The 22,034-nt window shown below is 40.4% G+C and overlaps 1 protein-coding gene across 2 annotated transcripts in view; it reads right to left on the bottom strand.

The window, feature by feature from the left end:
- Positions 1-20,637, bottom strand: part of TLK2 (tousled-like kinase 2) — a 39,071-nt gene extending 18,434 nt beyond the window's left edge. Inside the window, exons 1-8 of one of the 2 annotated variants that reach the window (XM_009587406.1) lie at positions 20,553-20,637; positions 11,833-11,904; positions 9,245-9,314; positions 8,120-8,163; positions 7,362-7,457; positions 4,478-4,645; positions 3,802-3,897; positions 760-852 (exon numbers count right to left, since the gene is read on the bottom strand). In XM_009587406.1, the coding sequence (XP_009585701.1) occupies positions 760-852; positions 3,802-3,897; positions 4,478-4,645; positions 7,362-7,457; positions 8,120-8,163; positions 9,245-9,314; positions 11,833-11,904; positions 20,553-20,633 (720 nt within the window). In that variant the 5' untranslated portion in view covers positions 20,634-20,637. The remainder of the gene's footprint in view (positions 1-759; positions 853-3,801; positions 3,898-4,477; positions 4,646-7,361; positions 7,458-8,119; positions 8,164-9,244; positions 9,315-11,832; positions 11,905-20,552) is intronic. The other variant, XM_009587414.1, reaches the window with a different exon arrangement.
- Between the last annotated feature and the right edge of the window lie 1,397 nt (positions 20,638-22,034).

The following is a 22,034-nucleotide window of genomic DNA, read 5'->3' as shown; positions in this document are numbered from 1 at the left end:
AAGCTGAGCTTGTCTTAGCTCCTTTAGATGCCAAGACCAGACACACACACACACACACACAGAGCCTTCCCTCTTCTCCCTTTAATGTGTTTTCTAATCCTTTTCAACACTTCACAAGAGATGCCTCTCCAGCTGATGAAAGCTAAATCAATTAGAACTCCTCCATTAAGATAAGATCCTTGATTTAAAGGTATTTATCTTTTACTGAAGAATACTAATAGGTTAAGAGAAGCTTTATTCTTTCCGTTTGACCAAAAGACGTTCTCCCCATCTCTAAACATGTTACTGACTCTCATGAATGAGCATTTCAGAATACAACTTCCCAGTCTACTGAGAGGCTACTGAACATGCTGCTAAACAAAATGCAGAGTCAGCTCCTCAGTACTTAGAAGAGGGGAATAATTCTGAAGAGAAACACATAAGGTTAGCTAACAAATACACAAAAAGTGTGCAACAGATCAAAGAAAGGCCAACACCACTGCCGAGGGCACAAACACCCGAGCTAGTGCTTAGCTACAATAACTCTGCACTGTATAGCCACAGACACTGCTGCACTGCTTGTGGATTCAAGCAGGCCCAAACAAGGTATCTACAAGCCAATTATCTTGCAAGTATGGGATGACTGGATTTGTTTTACTTTGTGAGTGCTGGTTCTACAAATGGTATACAAAATCCTGCTCTGCAACCTAGCTGGCACATGCATTCTAGGTGTCTTTAAATAGCAGCTTTTAGAAGAGTTGCCCCACTTTAAATACTTACTCTTAATAGGTCATCTATCCTCCCCTCCTTCTTCTCCAAGTCAGAGTTCTTACTGTTTTCTAGTGCAGATATTTTTTCCATTGTGAGGTCAGACTGTAGGGAGAAATCACCATAAACCACATTTAAGAAAAACAGATATTTCAGACAGGCAGCACGTAACATCACAGTGTAGCCTTACCTGATCTCAACAGTTAAGTCTAAGAAGAAGGAACTGATCCCCTGCATCCTAGCAGTCTGGGGAAGAACTTTCTCCATTCTTCATTTTCTTATTACACGGTGGGCTCCTCCAGCATAGGAGGTTCAGTCAGCTAGCACAAAGCTGCTCTGGAGAACGCAAACTGGTTAACATGTAACAGGCTACATCCTCTGTGTTCTGCAAATTTTGTTTTTATAGTTGAGTTCTGCCCACTCCTTGGTGGTCTCTAACATTCACTGTCTTTTCCTCCAGGGCAACATAGCTTGTACAGGAAAAAGGCTTAAGTAAATCTCAACCCGTCAGCTGGAATAGCAAATTTATGAGATCTTTTACGGGCGCAGACAACCACCTGCTAGACAAAAGACAATACCTGTGGGTTCTAAGGTGGTCCTGACAGAAAACACAGGTCTTGATTTTAAAATATTGTAACAGACTGACAGCAGGATAGGCACAAGTCTTTGTTTCTGACAAACTTAGTGCCCACTAGGGACAGATGCTTTACAGTTCTTGAGTGAAACCTATTTGGAAAGTTTTATGGGGTGCAGCACATCTCAAATACCTTCACCAATGAAGTGAGAGTTATACCCAGGAACAGAAGACAAAAGCCATATTCTTATTGCTAAAGAACATAGCATATTTCAAACTCAGTACTCTGATTAACGGGTGGGGAAGAAAAGGGGAAGAAGTCAGTATGTACATGAACACAACATCTTAAAAAAACCCAAGTCAACGCAAGGGAATCTTGCTCCATGACTGCATACACGGATTTCACATTTATGGCTAGCAAGCAACTATCCTGGTTCTGAGAAGAATTAGCAGAGACTTACCTGTGGAGTTGTTATATAACTGTTCTCCAAATTTCAGGCTTGCCTGGAAGCTAACACCATGAAGTAAGAGACAAACTTGGCAAACTGTTGCTTCTCTACATATGCCCAGTATGGGAAAGATCAAAAAGAACACCTGCCAGCACTGTACATCAAGCAAGATGATCCTAAATCCCAAAAGACAAAAAGGAGGCCTGGGCAGGTCACCCCACTTCTGCCTTAACTTGGTTTATACGTCCTGACAGCCTGCAGGAAGTACGTGCGCCAAAAGCTTTTGTCACTGAAGGCAACGAGAAGGCTGTCTGTTGAAAACCTAGGCTGCATCCACTCAGTCAAGCAGCAGAAAGTTTCTTTAGTAAGTGACTGTTATGTCATTTTGCCAAATGCACAGACATGCTTGCACTGCGTCAGATGAAGTCATGCTTCAGGATGCATGCTCTTACATGTGACTTCATCACAACTCACCTTGCCTCAGAGCACTTGGAGGGCCCTAGCACTGACTGCAAATGCTAGGAAAATCATGCTCCTGCTGACTTGCTTTTGTCATTGCCAGAAGTGATTCAAACTGGAAGTCACTGAAGAGGGTTTTTTTTTTAACCCTATCAACTCCAAACAGGTTTGGAAGGAAAAACAAGAATGTACACATGTCCTCATCAAGCAATCAAGCATCTTCCTGGATTCTTTGCCTTAAGCATATGCTACATCTAGACCTCTGGAGAACACCATGAAGCTGAGCATCGGCAGAAAGCACGCTCAGATAACACGTCACCCTTTTCAAGGAAGATGGACCCTGTGGGCATGCTAAGCACAGGAGAGAATAAAAATATCTTGCTCACTCCAGGAGAACCACTATTTTAAGCATTGGTGTTGGGACAGCAAAGATTGAAATCTGAAAATTTTCTCTGCAGGTTCTTGAGTTATGGCATCATTCTCGCACACGAATTCTCCATGCACTAGCAAGAAACAGGGATCTTCACAGACCAGCATTTTAACAATACAGACAACAAATGTGACCCTAGTGACACAACAGAGCTCAGAGGCTTAAGCTAGTTAAGTATCCCCAGGGGTAGAACTGCTGTTCTTCATACACAAAGAATTTGTACCACCTGCTGGGGAAATGGAGAACGAACTTCCCCCAGCAATAAAATCATCTCTGACACAGACTGATGTGAGAAAATGATTGACACAAAACTGATTGTTTAAAAATCACTCAAGGGAAGGGTCAGTCACAGAGAAATCAGAGATGAAAATCAAAAGAAGATTAAAAGCAGGCTTGGAGAAGAAATAAGCAAGGTGCATTGCAGATAAAGCTGAACATCCTTACAAGCAACAGAGGAAGATGACACAGCTAAAAGTAAATCTTGCCATAAAGCCACAAGAAGAATCTTAACAATTTAAAAGGCACCAAAAAGACAGCAGCACAGTCAAAAGAGCTACTCCTCTTCTTGACTCCAGGTCAGTGAGGTTGCTGAGAAGCACTGTCAGGAACACATCACATTCCACCTTGACAGGACAAACCATGCCATGGGTGTACTCTGCAGAAGCCAAAGAACTTCCAGCTAGCCTGTGGATGTTTGTACCGTAAGCAGTGTGGAAGCACCCACGACCCAGCGCTTGAATAGAGGCATTCATAACTATCACTCAGGTTTCGTTCACGTCTTCACTTACAAGAGAGGAAGAACATTCAGGATACAACAGAACTGAAACAGACAGAGCTAAGGTGTTCCTCTCCTGAGCTCATCTGCAGACAGCTGAAGAACTGCCCACAGTATTGACACAGAAAAGCCTCAGTAACAGATTAGGAAAACTCCAGTAGCAGCAACTGAAAAGCATCCTTTACAGGATAAGGAACAAAGTTCAGAGTGATTCACTTCAATCAGTAGTTACAACCTGAGTTGGGACTACTGGCTCTTTTCACTGGAAACATTATGTCTACTACAAGTGGCATCCTCTGGTGTGAAAGACAAGCTGCATCAAGTTTCAATCTCATAACCAAGAGATGTATCATCTAGTGAGCTATACCTGTGACTGTTTGTGCTGGATGGAAATCTGTTTTTGGGAAGTGCAGGAATGCTCAGTGTTCCCTGATCCAGTAGAAGATGGGCTGCCTTGCTGGGCCTGCAAAAGAAAGTTAGTGTATTGTTATATGCTCCTCAGAATGATCACTAGTGCCCATGCAGATACACTTATCTTTACATGGGAGCTGCAGGCTGGCCTGGCTACCATACTTTCATGTTAAGGTTTAAGAATGCTCTAAAGATATAGTTCATTAAAACAACAGAGTCAGTTTCTTTCAAGAAGTCTGGCCCAACCTGCTAAAAGACAAAGCTTTTAAAAGCCTAATATAAATCATGTCAGCTGAGATTAAGCGAGGCCAAAACAAACACTTCTCACAGCAAGACTGTATTTCATTCTTTCGCTTTTTCGCATCTATCAGATTAGCCTCTTGGATGCTATTATTTTGATCTACGTAAGATTTTGAGTCATCAACTTAAAACTCACGTCATTTTAATAAACAAGCAAAGCCTGGGACCTAGAACTCTTCACAAGGAAGATGAACTTACCAGAAGATGGTAGACTTGGTCATCAATAAACCAGGCTGCACTTGAACCACTGTCTTTGAGCAGAAAAGCTTCAAATTCCCCATCCCTTAACTAGAAACACCCCTTGGGATTCAAATCTCTTCAGAGCTGCTCACCGAGACAAAAGTAAAACAGAGGCCACCTCCCCTCTGTGCCAGCTGCTCATTCTCTAGCCGCTGTTTCGCCAGCATCACCGACATCAGCGTCGGCAGAGCAGAGTGTTCCTCCTGCGGTTCCTTTGCTGTGCTGCCGTCTACCCCATACAGCGGCTGCTCCACTCGCCGCTGTAACACAGTCAAAAAAAATACAATGAACTTTTTTTTTTTTTTAAAAAAAAAGCGATTCTCTGACTCTGCCAAAACTGTTGTCAGCGAAGCAGCAGCTCAGGAATGGGCAGGCAGCACGGTGAGGATCTGATAACTCAAACAGGACTCCTAGAGTGATTGTTCCAATGGCAAACATCATAAAGTAGATGAAGTTAACAATTTTTAAAAAAGTAACAAATGAACACACAGGACAGAATTCCTTGTCAGTTAACACACCCCCTTCCTTTGCAAATACACGTGTTTCAGAGCCAGTGGGGCAAAATAGTTTGTAGATGTAAAAATCCTAGTGCATTGCGATTTTGGCCAATGCATTCAAAATTATACTACTTGATGTTTTTTAAGGACTCATTTTAAAACAGCCAATGTCACGATACCTTCTTTATTCTGGTGAAGTAAACTAGTCAGAACTGCTAAATGTCAGCAACCTAACCATGTCTAGGACCCAGACTTCACAGTAAGCTCATTTCTGTCATTATAGCTGGGACCAATCTCCTGCAAGATAAGCAAAGTACTAATGCATTTCCAAAATCTTTTAAAGATGCATTGCATCTCTTAAAGGCCAGCTCCTTTCTCCTGCAGTAGACTCATTTTCCAACTGTGATATAGGAACTGGGTTCAATAAGAACAAGAATCATCTGAGCTACATTGATTACAGCACTCAGACTCTCACTACCCTCGCTTCAAAAGCCAGCCCATCACTGCTAAAACTTGGCAGTCTGGGTAATAATCATCTAAGTCCTTCCAGGCTGTAACTGGGCCAGGCATATGCCACATAGAAAGCAAACAGTCAGGTCAGGCTTCAGTTTTTCTTAAAAACCTAAATTGCAACCTGAAGCATATTTTCTGGCTAACATTACGAATGTCAAGAGTGTGCTTTCTTCTCCAAAAGAATGCTTGTATATGAGAGTGATCTTGCAAGAGTCTGAAGACCTGCAGATCATTCTTCTGATCAAAGGAGAAGCAAGGCAATACAAAGCAGTCAAGAGATTTGAAGACAAGAAGTAACATCCTGAAGCCATTACAATTCCTCCGCAAGTTCTGATTGCAGAAAATTTCCAGTACAATATAGATTAACTCACAGGTTTGGAGGAGGTTTGTCTCATTGTGAAAGACATTTTAACACTCTGCTCTCTTCCGAGACTGTACTGACATCTGTAATGGGCGAGATACTCAATCTTCTCCAATTTTCACTCATCCCCCCTTTTTTTTGGGCTTAGCTCAAACCATTGATATTCAGTTTGTAAGAACAGGACAGATCTTACAAATGCATGTAACAGTTTGTTATGAATAAGCAAACATTATAGGTTTAGCTGCAAGAGTAAAGAACAGAAGATAAGAAACACAAAGAGCACCTGCGTAAGGAGAGAGACAAACTGGCCTAGCTGAAACTAACTGTAACATCAGTCTTCACCACATGAGAAATACTCTGTTCAAACTTTTACCTACTCAATACATACAAGTGTAGAAGAAAACCAAAGGAAGAATCAACTTGTCCCATTATAAAAACCTGTAGGGTATCTCATCTGCTGGTATAAAGAACTGCCCTAATACCTCCCGCATCTGCAACATTCCGAGATGGTATTTCTTTCATTAACTTCTCTTTAAAGAGGTGTATTAGTGAATTAATATAAGATAGGCAGAAAGGCCATTCATATTTTAATTTTTATAAACATAAAAAATATCTAGAAGCATATCTGAAGCTCTCCCTTAAAGCAGCATTACAAAGCTTCCGAAATCTAGCAACATGCTGAATTCTGAGCAGAGCATTCAGTGTTGGGATTTAGTACGGTACACACTCATGAACTACGTAAAGGTCTCTGCAGAATAATGTAATCAGTAAAGACTTTGTATTTGGTTTTCGGAATACTAATCTTTCCCACAACGCTCCGTACTTTCGTGACACTCAACAAACGCTGAAGATTTTTAAAGAGGGGCCCAGGCAATGTTCAAAACTAGAGATCAGACAACAGAGCCTCTGAATATTGCTTTGCTAGTTGAAAGAAATGTCTTTAGCTCCTCTGTGCTAAAATGGCTTAAAAATACTCGTTATTTCTTCACATTCAGATCTTGCAGAAATGCTGTGACAGCAAAATGGAATTATGTAACAAAAAAATAGCAACAGATGTGCATGTATACACATTTCTTTGTAAGCTTTTGCTAATGCTCCTTACAAGTCACATGCACGTAAACAGAAGTAAAGGACCTTCCCAATATCATTATGGTATGCACGTTTTTCAGTATACCCAAAGGGTCCAATCAAGACCGGAATATCATTGTGCTAGGGCTATACAAACATACAACATACTCCCAACTCGATGGAGTTCATGAGCTACAACAGAATACAAGATAACTAACATGTCAGTTACACCTTTTATTACAGCGATCTGTCACCACACAGCATGCTAAAAACATTCATCTTGCATTAAGCTCAGCTATTCACATCAGTTACAACTAGCCACTGTTACAGGGTCCTAGACATCTGGCTTTGCTGCCAGAACCCAGTTTCAGATTTAAAAAAAAAAAAAAAAAAAAAAGAATTGAATAGAGAATAAAGCAAATCACTCACCAAGAGACCCTTCTTTCCTGTTCATAACCTTTTATTACCTGTCTGAAGCACGGCCACCAATCTAATCAATACCATGCCACCAGCTCTGTCCCCAGGGAGAACACTTACCGGCAAGGGGTTGGATAAGGAATGCTGCGGTGATGACCTGGCGACAGGCGGCACACTTCTACCGGGACTGGTTCCTGGGCCACTTCCCCCAGCAAACTGGCCAAAGCAACAGATTTGATCATCAGTTATTCCACAGAGATAGTACATTTAAGCAAATTTAACAGAGACAGAAGAAACACATTAATCTTAAAAATGAAGCCTTATAGGCTCTAGGGACTCATTTAAACAAACAATATAAGCTAAGAGGAAAACCTTAAAATTTCATGCACTGTTTTCAAAAACAACAGCAGAAGTAAGTACTTCAGACAAACATTCACATTTGCACCGAGTACGTTTTTCATTTTAACACAAAAATTTATAAACCTGCATACTTGGATATAGATCAATTATCTACTGTATAGAATTAGGAAGCCCATTCCCTGTGAGGAGACATGTCTAACTGTGCTCCACAGAAGTGTAAGAAATGTATACCTCCACTGAAGCATCTGTGTAGTCGCTGTTAAAGACAGGATATGCAAAAAGCTGGGCAACTGATCTAGTTGGTGCAGTAATTCGTATGTTCCTGCACCACACAGTGTAGCTCACTTATAAAAAAACTTTAGCTAAACTAATCAGATTAGAGCATATCAGGTTAACATCATCAATCAATGACTCCAACGATGGATCAGTAACAGAAGTCACATTACAGACTTCCACCTACAGATTTTGCATATTGTGAATCTGCAAGCAGATTTCTCAGACAATGCAAAGATGCTTACCTCAAAATAATCACTAATTTTATGTCCTCTAGGAGTGCCTTTTCCTAAAAAGGAAAACAAAGGATGAAAATAAGAGTTGATATTTTTAAGAACAGAAGTTATGATACCATTCTAAAAAACTACTCCTATAGTTTGACACTCCTTTCCCTGTAGAAAGGTGCAACACCTATCACAACAAAAGCTTCTGCACAACAAAAGACTGCCCCAGGGTTATAGCTCTTGTGCTGTTGTTGGGAGGGTTTACAGTTGACAATTCAATTAACTCTTAATTCCAAACATGTCAAATCCAATCAAACAGCATTTGCACTTGCTAAAGTACTTAGAAAACACTAAACAGTCGTTGAATGTTGCATAGGTTCTCCAAAATTTCCTTCAAGATAAGGACAGTGCAAAGGGTACTTTTACTTCTCCGCCTTCGGGTAAACTACTGCATATTAGATCTCTCACAAGCATTCCATAAGAGTTAGAGAGAGATAATTAGTGGTGGCTTAATACCAGCTCATTAAAACTTAGCCCCTTTCTCTTATTATAATATTATCAAAGCAGTTCTGTCAACACAATCCTCATTACTTTCTTGTTGAAGAATAAAAGAAATAGAAATCTGCCCCTATGCCCATTTGCTAGAAAATCTGAACTTGGACATGAACACGCTGGGTTTTTCTTAGTACTCTGGGACAGCACTGCCTGCTTTATACTCGAGCACAGTTTGTTCTCTATTTGTTGTGGCGAGAACTTACTCGAACAAGGCAGGCATACGTCTCAAAAAGCAAGGAAGAAAGTGCAGCCTGTATTTTGAAGCCTGGCTGCTGTATGTGTAGTGATGCGGGACCAAAACAACACCTCAGAGAAGCCATATTAAGCCTTTGGGCAGTCTGTCCCATAAAAATGCAACAGTTTGTGCGAATAAGCTGAAGACGAGTATTTTCCTGCCAATGAGGATAACAAGGCTCCCAGAAGAGAACTACACCATCATGGAGTAGTTTATAACAAGCTGCCTGACACACCCTTGAGAAGAGCCATTAGTTTCCTAGGACACTGACTGTGCAAAACGTGCACGAATTACCAACCGTGCACGAATTACCAACCGTTCAGAAATCCTGCAGCAGTGTCAGGAGAATGAATTACCTTGACTGGTCTCATATGCTTCTGCTTTCCTTTTTCTATTCCGCTGGTCATTCTGTTTTTTCTCAGGAGTCTGTTAAACAATACTTCAAAATTAACATTTCTGCAGTTATTCCAAGATTTAAAGAAAATACCAAAACACAATAATCTGTTCCATATCCCCAGTGGCCATTTCACTTCTCTGGTGCATTTGTTTCTACTGCTGGTACTGAAAGAAACAACTGCTCTCAAATAGCTACTACCTTCTGATACATGCGCTGCGGAAGGGAGAGAACACTGTTAGGAATGAGGTTAATTTTTTTTTTATTTCAGCTGCAGCAAGCCAGCCTCTACTGCCCAGTTACCTCACATGGTTAGCAGAACAAGTTCAAACACTTATAAAAACTTGTATCAACCATTTCACGGTGATCACAGTACTGGTACAAGAGGAGTAATGACAAGAGGTTTGAGTACAGACATCCACTGCAGTCCAGTGGCTACTCACAGTCTATCAGGACAATTCATCTTGCCTGCAGCTAATGCTTTCTTCCAAAGCTCTTTGCAGACAGCTGCAAGAACTATCCTGTCTATTGGTGCATAATTGCAACCTTACACAAAACAAGGCAGAGCTCCCCAAGATTGGCAGCCAGGAGAAAGCTGCCACAGATGCAGCAATTCGTCTGGACTTACCTCTCATTAAAGTCAAGGGTCGGTTGCATCTGCCATTTCTGTGAGCAACCAGAGACCTGAGGGGCAGCTTATCAGTGGACAGCGATATATTTATGCACAGGCACAATATAGAGCACAGGTGGGAGGCTTGAAGGCTCCAAAAGTGTCATGCCTATCTGTCTGTACAAGGCTAGCAAGCCTAGACATGTGAGAGTGGAGGAGACCCTGGCATGGTGCTTTCCCCATCACCAGGGTCACTTATGTGGCCAAACCTGCTAAAACATTAGGAAGCACTGCGCTAGAAGCAGCTTACTGAGGTTGCTGGAAAGAAAGATATCTTGTCATTTCCATCACCAACGTCATTTTAAAAACATCTCTTATCCCAAAGGGTCCCAAATAATTTCTGAGCTCTATGCTTTACAATCACTGCAGCCACCACTAAACTATGGCCTCGGGGCAGAAAGAAAACCACAGCGTGCAAAACACAACTCTGGGGGAGGGAAAGCCATGGCCAGAAAGTTTGTGGTAAACCTAAGTTTCATGCTCTTTGGAAACCAAAGTCCAAAGTACCCTGTTTAAAGATCTCTGCCAAAAGACTTGCACACAGTAAGCACTGAAATCAATCTACCTCCTTTAATAGGATAAAAAGGATAAAGCTGACACAGCCAGAATCTAAACCTGGCTGTGTCCCCAGTGGATGCTGGACATCTACAGTCCCATGTTACCAGCTGGGCAGTCACCGACACGTTATTGTTTTGGTAAGAGGATGGAAGGGATGTTAAGACAAAGATGGCTATTGTGTCTGCAAAGTACTTTTTAGAATGGGGGGACTGAAAACTCCATAACTATCTAGAGACTTGCTGTACCAGCTCCTGTATGTGCAAAAGACAATGACTTAGCCTCCTCACTGCATAGTGAAGAGCAACTTATGAACAGTGTTGGCGTGACTGTAACACCACAGGCTCCATTACAGCCTCCATGGAACTGTAAGCATATTAATGAGAGTCAGTTTTAAGTTGTTTTTCCACTCAAGTACTTACATAACAAAAATTACACACAACATTATCTGTTACAGACTGAAAAAGCAAGGAATGGCAGATCTGATTACGTCAGCTTGGTCAATTTAAATCACTCCACAGAACTTCATTAAAAAAACCCAAGTAAAATAAGAATGAATACTCAAGTTTTCCACTGTTAACTATACTTACTAGTATGGAGTTTAAGATACTGCATTCTCAGAAGACTTAGCTTCACCAGACACCTCATATCAGTACTGCCATATAATAGAGGGAAATATGATCCAAAACTTACCTGATAACCATGTGGAAAGTTCTTTAAATGCATAAGAAAATGCATTTAAATTTGAGACTTTGCTTCATTAATGTGGAATTTTAAAGTAAAAATGTAACTCTACAATTAATTTTGCTGCTTTAGCAAGTGTTTTGAAATAGTTAATCCTAAAGCAGTGAGATTAAACAGGGACAAAGCATCAATTCTCACCTCCCCACACTTCCACAGAGCGATTCATAAAAATGCTTTGCTTTGTACAGATTTCTACAAATTCACATATTTGATAGGTAAGGCAAACTTTTCCATTAATGCTCTCTGGCTTTTTATTTGGCCAAAACCGTATCCAAACCCAGCAAACAAATCACAATGCAGCTAAAAACAATGTCATAAGCTGAGCTTTATGAATGCTGTGTTTTTAGGGGTGGGTAAAATCTGCCTGCTGGGCAAGCTTCAAGGTGGGAAGCTTCAAGGAGGACTATTTCACAGCATGGTCCAAAGACTGTAGGGTTAAGCCAGACTAAATACTTCCACTAGTCCCTTTCACACCCCAAACAAAGAACACTGTCACTCACTCTCACACAATTCCTTCTATGTTTTGAGTTCAATCATGTCCACCTTAAACCCGATTACCATGAGGATTTGTGCCTGCTTACCTCCAATTCTTTATCACTCAGAGAACCCACGCTGCACAAGCTCTGGTTGGAAGACTCACTATTTAATGGACCCTAGTGAAAAACAAGCAAAGACTGTTAGAAACAACTTCCATACAAGGCAGATACGTCCTATCAAACATTGCATCTCTAGGCTAACTACGCTGCTCTAAGTCACATGGATACAGCAGCAACACGGGTCAAATACCTAGTCACATGATGGGGCACTAAAAAACTTCAGAAGTCGTTAGGAGCAAGATGGAAGTTGGACTGCCAGCTGGACAGTCTTTTCTCAGTATAGTGATCCAGCCTTTGCAATGATATTTCTGTATCAATTTATATCCTAACTGCCCTATTTAACCACATCCACAAAACAGCTAAGGCAGTATTCATAAAAGTCTAAGATAACTGGCTTGAGAAACAAAACTTCTGATTTGTTGAGTAGCAGTAGTTCCAAGCTCAGCTCTTCAGGCAAGCATCTGCTTGACCCTGGGCTAAGAATTTAGAGGCATCTTCCATCTGGCAAGGCTGCTATTACTGTTATCAGATGCTGGCAGTGTCACTGATCTTTCTTTAAATGCGTATTTTTTTAATGCTTTTTTTAACACTAAGAAAGTGAACAAGTGAAAGTTGTGTTAACAGCAGTACAACTGGCACCCATAAGACAATCTCTCCCATTAGGCTATTTTATGGACCCATGGCTGACCTGCCAACAGAACAGTTGCTCCTACCAGGCTAAAGCACAAATTCAGGAGACTGGAATAGGTTTACCAAAATAGTATCCAGGTATCTACAAGAGTCCGCCGGCATCTTTGCAGGCTCTACTGGATACACATCTGCATTTTTACATACTCAAGCATTTTTGAAAATTACTTTCTAAAATCTATACCAAAACTGGTTTTAAAAGGAAAGAAAAGTGAATCATGCAAAGTCACTGTGTTTTAGCCTAGTGCTCTGACACAAAAGTATCCTCCCACAGATCTAACTTAGGAAATCTAGACAAATTTGACAAAGATATAAAACCAAGATTCACAATTACTGATGGAATGTATTAACAGGAAGAATGACATGATAAAGCCACCTCTCCATTAATAACTTGTGAGCATCCTTTCCCAAAGATTCATTCTATTTTAGCATTCTTATTTTTGCAGTAACCACTGCCCACCAATCAATCTTTCCTCAAGGCAAAGCCACTTCTCATTATATACTTGAGCAGAAGACTTATGGGAGGGGTGAGGGAGAAGCCTTAACACCACAGAGAAATCCCACAGTAGATTATTTTTGAGGAGAGCAGTTCTCCCTTCCCCATTTATAAGACAAACACCACCATTAAATCAAACTTGTGACACAACTTGGCTATTACTAACCCCAATTTCCAAGCAGGCATCCACAGAAAGTAAAAGTTCTGTTTACCTTCTGTATTATAGCGTAAATGTTAACTACTAAATTTGTTTCTCCTAAAAGGACATGCTTAGTTGCTTCAACACAAAAAACCAAAACCCAACACTTGAATAGGTCAAGAAGCTATACATTTAAGATTCCCTTTTAAAAGCAAATTATTTTAAGAAAAATTGCAGATTTATACTCTTCAAGCCATACCATTACCCCTTTGACTCATCTCACAAGTAGTTCAAAACTGCTGCTTTTTAAACAAAGAAGCTCCCCACCACCCAACATGATGGCTCACAAATCTTCCAGGTACAACTCTTGGTTATTCCAGGGATTTATTCCTTGGCCAACAGGACTTAACAGAAGTGCCAACACTAACCTTAGCTACATCCACATGAAGGCCTCATTGATAAAAAAGAATGTAATATCTTATGGCAAGTGGCAACAGACGGTTAATCTTTTCACCCATGTGAAAAGCTTGTTTATAAACTGCACAAATGCAGTCCTCTAAAATCCTTCGCTTCCTCTCATGAACTCAAACCCCAGCAGCACATCCAAGACATCAACCTTCTGTGCAAGCGTGAAAGCTTTATTAGGTCCAGGAGCATCTCAACAAATTAGCATTTGCTGGTCTCAGATGGACAGGCTGGGCTTCTGACATGATGAAGATGAAAGTTGTTTCCACATTTGCTTAAATCTTGCTGCCTCCATTTTGCACATGGATAGCAAATGAAAGGAACAGCTGCTCCCAAAATGCCACATTTGAGCTTTTCAGGAACAGGTTGAAAGGGTATGTCAGTGGCTTACCAAGGGCCAATGTTTCAGCAGTGACCTGTATTCCAGGGTAACCTGGAGAAATAAGCTGATGAGGCTGTCTATAGTTAGAAATGATCCTACGATTTTTTTCAGAAATACAAGTTCATCCTCTCCAGTACAAAAAATTCACTCTCTTTGCATCCAAATGTAAAGTTCTGGAATGCAAGCAGCTGGAAAAACACCTAATACAAAATCCACAATGTTTTTCTTACTTCCAGTACCACAACTACCTGTACTGACTATTCTGTGTGGGAAATTTACAGCTCTAGCAGTTGGAATCAAACGCACTTTTTGCATGAACAAGAGAGTTTAGTTCTGATCACAGATTCTTGAAGAGCGAAAAACCTACTTTCCCTTTACTTTAAAACTTCCTCTAGAAAGTACACTGACAAAATCATAAAATTGAACTCAACACAGTAGCAGAAAGGGTGAAAAAGAACTAACTACTTAGTTACGGAACCAGAAAAGAACAGCTTGTCAGATATTTTTAAGTATCCAGCAAGTTCACTGTCATGTGTATTGATATTGTGAACAAATGCAGAATTAATTCTTTGTAGGCAAGTTTTGACCCATTTCCACCACATGAGCTTTCCTCTCCCTTGATGATCTTCTAGAAGGCCTTCCACTGACATTTCTCTTACAGAAAAAGATTAGGCCTATCTTACAGGCAAGGAGCTGAAGCATCTTGTTCATGTCAAAGTTGGCAAAAAAAGTCTTGTTTTGAGGTATTCTGGCTATGGAAACACAAATTGTTCATTAGAACATGCTGTACGCGAAGCAATAAAGATGCAATACCTAGGATGTTTAAGGAACATGGCCTAGTCAGCTGCACCTCATCTCACGTAGTTATGCAAGAGAAAGAAAAAGCAAGTTTTCCTAATCAACCAGCTAGATACCTAGTTTCACACGTAAGCTCATGTTATCAACTGCTTATAGCAACAGGTTTAGACAATGGATATGAGAAACTATACATCTGAGCATCTCCCCCTCAACTAAGTCAGTGAGTGTGTGTATAAAAAAACCCTTCAAATTTATGTTTTTTCATTCCTGACTGTTTATATTTAACTCGGCAACTGACATTGGATAAATGTTCAGTACTTAATTTAGCATACCATTATAAGTGGTCATGACACAAAAGGAATTAAAGGAACAAACCTGAATTTTGGAAAAAAACCCAAGTAAGCAATGGCGGAGAATACTAACATCAGAATATTGCTGGGGAAGTAGTAGCAGGGAATAATAAACATGCAATAGTTTACACAGGAAGGGCTTATAAATTTTGTTCCTGAAGAATTCATCTGCACTGGCACCCGCCTTTTCTAGCATAGACTACTTTGGGATAATACTGCACTTCTCTGATATCACTTACAGCCCACTCATCCACTATACCCTGTCAAGAGAATCGGTGATGGGGCTCAGCAAAAATTCAAAACACGTGGGTCATCTGAAATAAGCTAATAGTTTCTATAGTGTTTACCCAAATGACAAGCACAAGAACAGCACACACTTCCTCCTCCGCAAGGAATTTCTTTCCGAGATAAGCTGGCATGCTCTTTTCCCTTGTGATTCACCTATCAACTGCTGCTTCTAAGTCCGTGACCTACCTATGCACAACAAACCTCCATGTTGAGAAGTGGATGCAACAGTAGCAGGCGCTTTCAAGACTCCTACTCAAAGGCAAGAATTTAAAATCTGTCCACTCACACGACCTGGTTACTCATTTCTCCTTTTGCAAGAGCCCTGGAAAGGCCACAAATGAGGCACAATGGCTGAAGTTTCAAGAGAAACGACTTAGCCTGATAATAGCTCCCATCGGATCTTCCGTAACAAAGCTAGCCTGACTCAGACTGCCTTTACCCATCTCCTCTTCAAGCCAATCTACTGCCTCGCATGACTTGTGCATTTCCTCAGCCTCTCCGAGCTCCCAAAAATGATCCCTCAGGCCTGTCCGCAACTCTTCTGTTGGGTAGTCTCCATTTTGTGCTCTCCAACTCCTCATACTGAAAGAGAGCTCTAGGAATTCAAGCTGCCTAGCCAGAGTCTCCAGTGTGGACTTACAGCAACATGCATTGCAAATTTCTCTTTCTAACTCAATGGCAGAGATGTGCTTTACTGCCTCAAGCCAAGGTAACCTGAATTCTTCCGAGTTCTGTAGCAAATCAAGAGATTTCAAAGGGAAAAAGTCAATCCTTAGTTCCACTAAAAGTTAATGCTGACTCCACACAGGCTTACACCAAAGTGAAATGGTTGAATGGTTTTCCAGTTACTCTGGTCCAGTGCTACTGTATAAGCCAGGTTTAATTAACGTATTTTTATCTTATTTCAAGAATCACATAAATATGACAATTACAGCCTGCTTCTGAATTGTGCTTTTAGAAAAGCTCGGTATTATAGCCAATAATGAAATCCCCGAATCACCTATGTCTTTTTGCCATGACAAGTTAATCTACTACAGATGTTCACAGGTAACCTCTGCTATATCTGATGGGTAAGCAGATTTGCAATTGGATTTTTTGGCTTTCATTATGCCTCAAGAGCTCTCTCAGGATGAAAAAATGGTATTTTTATTTTACTAACAGCAAACTGGACAGAAGGGTCACGCAACTCACCCTAACCCTTAGTTCAGGGGCAGAAATAGAACTGAGATCTGACAACTATTTCTGGGCTCTAGCAGCCAGACAGCACATTTGAAATAAGTAATGTTGCACTCGGAAGCATCCAGACAATTTTCAAGTATCTGGCACAAAGTCCTGACACTGTCTGTGGTAGCTGATAAATTCAAATCTAAGTTTCAAAACTCTTATTAACTAGATGTGGTAGCATGTGACACCTGTTAAACACCATCACTGGGCAGCACTGCTTCCCTCCAAGGAGGACATAATTATTCTCATACATTAATTCTCAACTTTGTAACTTTGCTGCTAAAAATGTTGCTAAGTAGACCACACAACTGGTAGTTACTGAACTGATCAAGACTGCTAGAGTGTCAGAGAAAGGGTAAAAACCAAAATAATACAAGTAAATGCTGTTCTTTTTTATAAGCAATTCTCTTTTTGGAGGCAGATGTTCTGCAACGTAAGTGACACTCTTCAGGTTATTTTAATTTCCCTCTTTAAGATACCTCAAAGAGGGAGAAAAGGGAGCAGCAGCTACCACCAAGACCAATACTTCTTCAATTCTAGCACAGTCATCTGGATCTACGAGATTCCTACAGCACAACAGAGAAGGTTACCCTCTCTAGAAAGACTTCAGCCTTTTTAGTTTAGCTATAATAAAGTGGTGCACGCAACTTACTTTGAAGATCTTTTAAAGACCAAACTTGTAGAAGATATGCGTGCTGCTGTGTTGATCCACCCTGGTTAAGCCTGAGACAAGCCATGTGCAAATACAGATTCACCCATCACAATTACCTATTCCCATTCTTATCCAGGAAAAGTCTGTGGAAATGACACAAATCCTTTGGAGTTAACCTGCCTGATATCTTAAAGACAGCGCCCAGGGAAGGGAGGCAGAAGATGAGAACAGACCAAATTAAACAATGTTATCTAGAGAAACAAACTACATTTTGTTTTCTGTACCTACTGACCCAAGGAAGATGTCTGAGATGACTAGTCAGAATAATGCCTCAAGTGAATATGCTTAGATTTCCCCTAGTAAGTAAACATAAACGGGAGCTAAATAAGCAAGAATACTGGTAGGTGTCAGATAGTCATGTGTTAACTCAAGGACTTGCTTTGCACATTTGGGGAAGAATGGCACTTTACCATATGGCAAGAATAGACATCTAAAGCATCACTGGCTTTTTGAAGCTATCTAGTGACCTGGATGAACCACATGAGTATAACAGTTGCCTAGAAACATTCCTTGCTCATAGATTTGATTCCGTGTATTAACTCCAAGCTTCTAGAGAAATATATTTTCCAGCTACTAAGTGAGATAATTCATCACAGACTTGCAACAGAATTTTGAGGCATTTGGGACTGCAAATGACCTCGGTCATTGGATTGTGCCTTCAGCTACCACAGGAGGTGACAGCACACAGCTGTTTCCAAAACAGTTTAGGATTTCTGTCCTCTACTACTGTTACTGGAAAGCTCTTCCAGAATCCCATGACTCTGGTGGCTAGAAGCTTTTTTCTAGTTTCAAGCCTAAAAATTTATTCTAGATCAACATAGTCTTACTCATTCTTAAAAACATGTATAGTTGTTCTTTACTTGCAAACATGCAGGCAAAGTGGGCTTTAAAGCTGCAGTTGTATTAAGGATGTAAACTAGTACATTAGTTTTACACAGGTCCAAGACATACCCTGTATTTTTAAACATTAAAGAAACCTAACCAAACACACTAAGTGACACCAAGTCAGTGGAAGGCAGGAAGCTCAGTTACAACTGCCTGCTGCCTTCACCCAATAGGAGAGCATCTAAGATGACATTTCTTCCTTTTATGCAATAAACAGCAACAGAATACCTTCTATCCCAGGAGGATGTGCCAGTCCCAGTCCCACTAGATGGCACTAACCTACCCTACGTAGCCTTCCTTCAACATTTAATTGGAGAGAGCTAAAAACCTTAGTTGAATCATACAAATTGTATCACAGCTTTCCCAATATATTCCCTTTAAGACAATGACCTACCAATGCCAGTGCGGAGCATGACGGACGGAGACTTGGGGGGGTAGGGAGGGAATGTGAAGCACCAACCTGGGAGGGAATGTAGTATCTGAGATTAATATTGCAACCAAGATTTGCTGCAACATAGTAGAGTCATGCTAATTCATATCAATGGTTGGCTGATCTATTGCAAGTTAGCAAGTATGCAAGTAAATAAATATATATTGTTTGAAATAAGTGTAATGCACTCTAACAGTTTACTGACTAACACAAAGTAAAACACTATACTGCATAACAACAGGTAAAAATAAAACTCAGTAACAGAAGAGCTTTGCTCAAAGTGAAGCCTCCAAGAAATGAGGCTTTTTCACTTGGATATGCTTTAGAAACAAAAATGAGTTTTCAATATTCACCCTACAGAGAAAGGGCATGTACTTTCTGCTCCAAACATTTTGAAAACATAATTAAGACTTGCTTTCCGGTATCTTTTAAAGGTTATTCCTTTAAAAGGAATAGTTCCTAACACTCTTTGTCAGCACTGAGTGTGTTGGCACTGTTTTAAAGCAACGATAATGTCTATGCTTCTAAGTCTTAGCTATTCTAGAAGGTTGTTTGGCTTTATCTACACTGGTACAGCTAAAGATGTTAAAGTGACATACATGGGGGAAAGAGGTAAGAAACAGATGAAAAAGTACATAAAAAGTTGTAGCGTTGTATAAAACAAGTCTTTCAAGATCGTAAGTACATTATGTAGCGTAAACTTTTATGCAAGTGAAAGCCTTATGATTAAAAAAGTCTTAAGAGTAGGGGAAAAGATCAAAAAAACCCCACACTCTTACTTCAGTAACTGAAATTGTTACCCCTTAACAACTTCTAATGTTAATCTTCCTTACTACGCTACCTTACAGCTGAACATTTCACTTACGCTCCCTTCCAAGACTTAACCTTGTTTGAGTCCTGACTGAAGTACAGATCAGAAAGAAAAGTATGAACTCAAATGACACCCCTTTTCAAGTTCTGATTTGCTTTGAATTTTTCTAAGAAATTCAGCATCTACAAAGTTTCTTCCCTAAATAATTCTAAGAGGTTTCTGAAAATTATCTAGCAATATGCTGCTTTACCATCAACCTTGATGTTGTCCAAAACTCAGTATCTTCCTCAAAAGTAAACTCCTTATGACCTAGTTTAAGATGAATTCTGCCACCATTTCATTGTTCAGACAGACTATCAATTACTACTACCAACAACATCTGGAGAACTAAGAGCTTAATGCTAGTATATCAAGCAACCACACAATGTTACTCAAGAAAGGCAGCTACCGAACAGTTACGAAGTTGTACGTGAGGACAAAGATGGGATTTTACTAGCAGGTTGTGGATCACTGATATAGAAGAGCTTACCTTCAAATACTTTTTGTATGTGTGTTCTGTGTGACCGAGTACACAATTTTAGCATGCTGCACCCACAAAGAACTGAACAAATTCCTGAATATATTAAGTCTGGTTACATGTTGTATCCAACACAGTAAGCTTGAAACTGTATCTAACAAGTGGCCAAGTTCAGTTCTCAAATGCATACTTGGAGAAAGGAAGAGACAGGTGAGATTCCCACTTCCAAAGACAAAGCTGTCATGGGTTTTTTTGGGGGTGTACAAGCTGCCTTAAGATGGAGCAACTCCTAAGAACTTAACTGGAACCCAAAGTCTTCTGTATAGCAAAACATCTGCTCATAGAGATCCCATTTTCATTCCTCTTAAACATACTTCAAGCACATCAGCGGTCAAAACACAACTATTGATACAAAACATTCTGCTAGCAAAGCAAAATTATCAATTTAGAAATGAAAAAAACAAAGTGCAGTGCAGGATGGATAAGCAGTCATGCCTGTTACCAAAGGTACTTACACTCACCTTAGCAACCCCGACTCCAGTGAACCTGGCCTCCAGTAGTTCTTGCCTTCGTGGGTCCAGGCTATGCAATTCTTCCATCATTTCTGCTGCTATGGGAGAACAACACTCAGATTATGCAATGCAAGGAAAGGAGAGAGATTTAATATTCCGCGGCACTGACAAGACTCAGAAGTGCCTGTTCTGCAGCATAACCATGTAGAAAGCATTTTCTTGCAAGAGAAATACAAGATTACCATGCAATAATAACATGACTCTGCCACCATATTACTGTATAGTAATAGTCCTGCTGGAGAGTTTCCTCTTCTATCTGTTGTACCAGCCATTTCAAGATCTCTAAATCCAAGAAACCAATTGTGTCACATTCTCCCACTGGATGCTTTATTAAAAAGAAAACATGGGACCACAGTGTTATGACTAAAAGCTTCAGAGCTTTTCATCCATGCTGCATGACTAGGAGAAAAAAAAGCAACATTCTTTACCCCATAATTTATTTTTGGCCAATCCTGGAAATACTAGATCTTCCCAAACTCCAGATTTCACTGACAACAGCTTTGGTTCTTCCAAGCACAGAAAGAGATTGTAAGAAGAAAATAATGCTCGTTTAAACCTTTTACTTCATAGAGTAAAGCATCAGATACCTCTAGCGTAACAGCGGCTTCTAGATACTAGATGTACCTGGGGTACCTCTTGGCAATCCAACACAACAGATGCCATTATTTGAAGGGTTAAAAAAAAAACCAAACCAGCATAGTTGTGTAAACAGGTTAAAAATCAGGAAATATACAATTCTAATACTGAACTGTGAAAAAATGGGACAAATTTCTATGTTCATTATAACTGTGAATCACATCTTCCCAACTGCACCAATCAAGTTCATTTCCAGAAATGTCTGTTCCAGTTTCATTTTCTGGACTAAGATAGAAAAAAAAGAGACAGAAGATAAAGATTTGCTGTATAAAGAGCATATGCGATGAAGAAAGTTCTTGAAGGGCAGCAAGTGCCCTCTAGAATAGGCAGTATACAATTGTTCCTTTTATTAACTGTCCATTTTGTCCCTGCCATTTCCTCCAAATGCTGCAGATCTAAGTTACAGGGGGCAAAGTGAATCTATCTGGGGGCATTTACAACTGCTCTCCCAATTCAGTAACAAGCCTCAAAAACTAATGGGATACTAAATGCAGTTATTAGAGAACCCTCTTTCTACTATGGGCTTTAAAACCCCAACAAAGATATCAGCCTAGTTTTCAAAACAGGAAATCTGTGCACCGAGGAAAATGACAGAAAGCCATGAACGCAAAGATGTTAAAGTACTCCTAGGTCTCTCCCCCATTACAGGGCACAGGGTGACCATCCGGGAGGGAATCGCATCCCCACGTCGGGATGCTCGTCTGGGGAAGGGACTGCCACAAGTTCCCGAGCCTTTCCCCCCCCCACCACCGCAGGGCCGAGCTCCCTCCTGGGGCCTGGGGACTGCCCTGCACC

The sequence above is a fragment of the Fulmarus glacialis genome, unplaced genomic scaffold (genome assembly GCF_000690835.1).
Source record: "Fulmarus glacialis isolate BGI_N327 unplaced genomic scaffold, ASM69083v1 scaffold30310, whole genome shotgun sequence".
Taxonomy (NCBI): Eukaryota; Metazoa; Chordata; class Aves; order Procellariiformes; family Procellariidae; genus Fulmarus; species Fulmarus glacialis.
The sequence above is the reverse complement of the archived record's forward strand: the minus strand, read 5'-3'. Positions and strand labels throughout refer to the sequence as shown.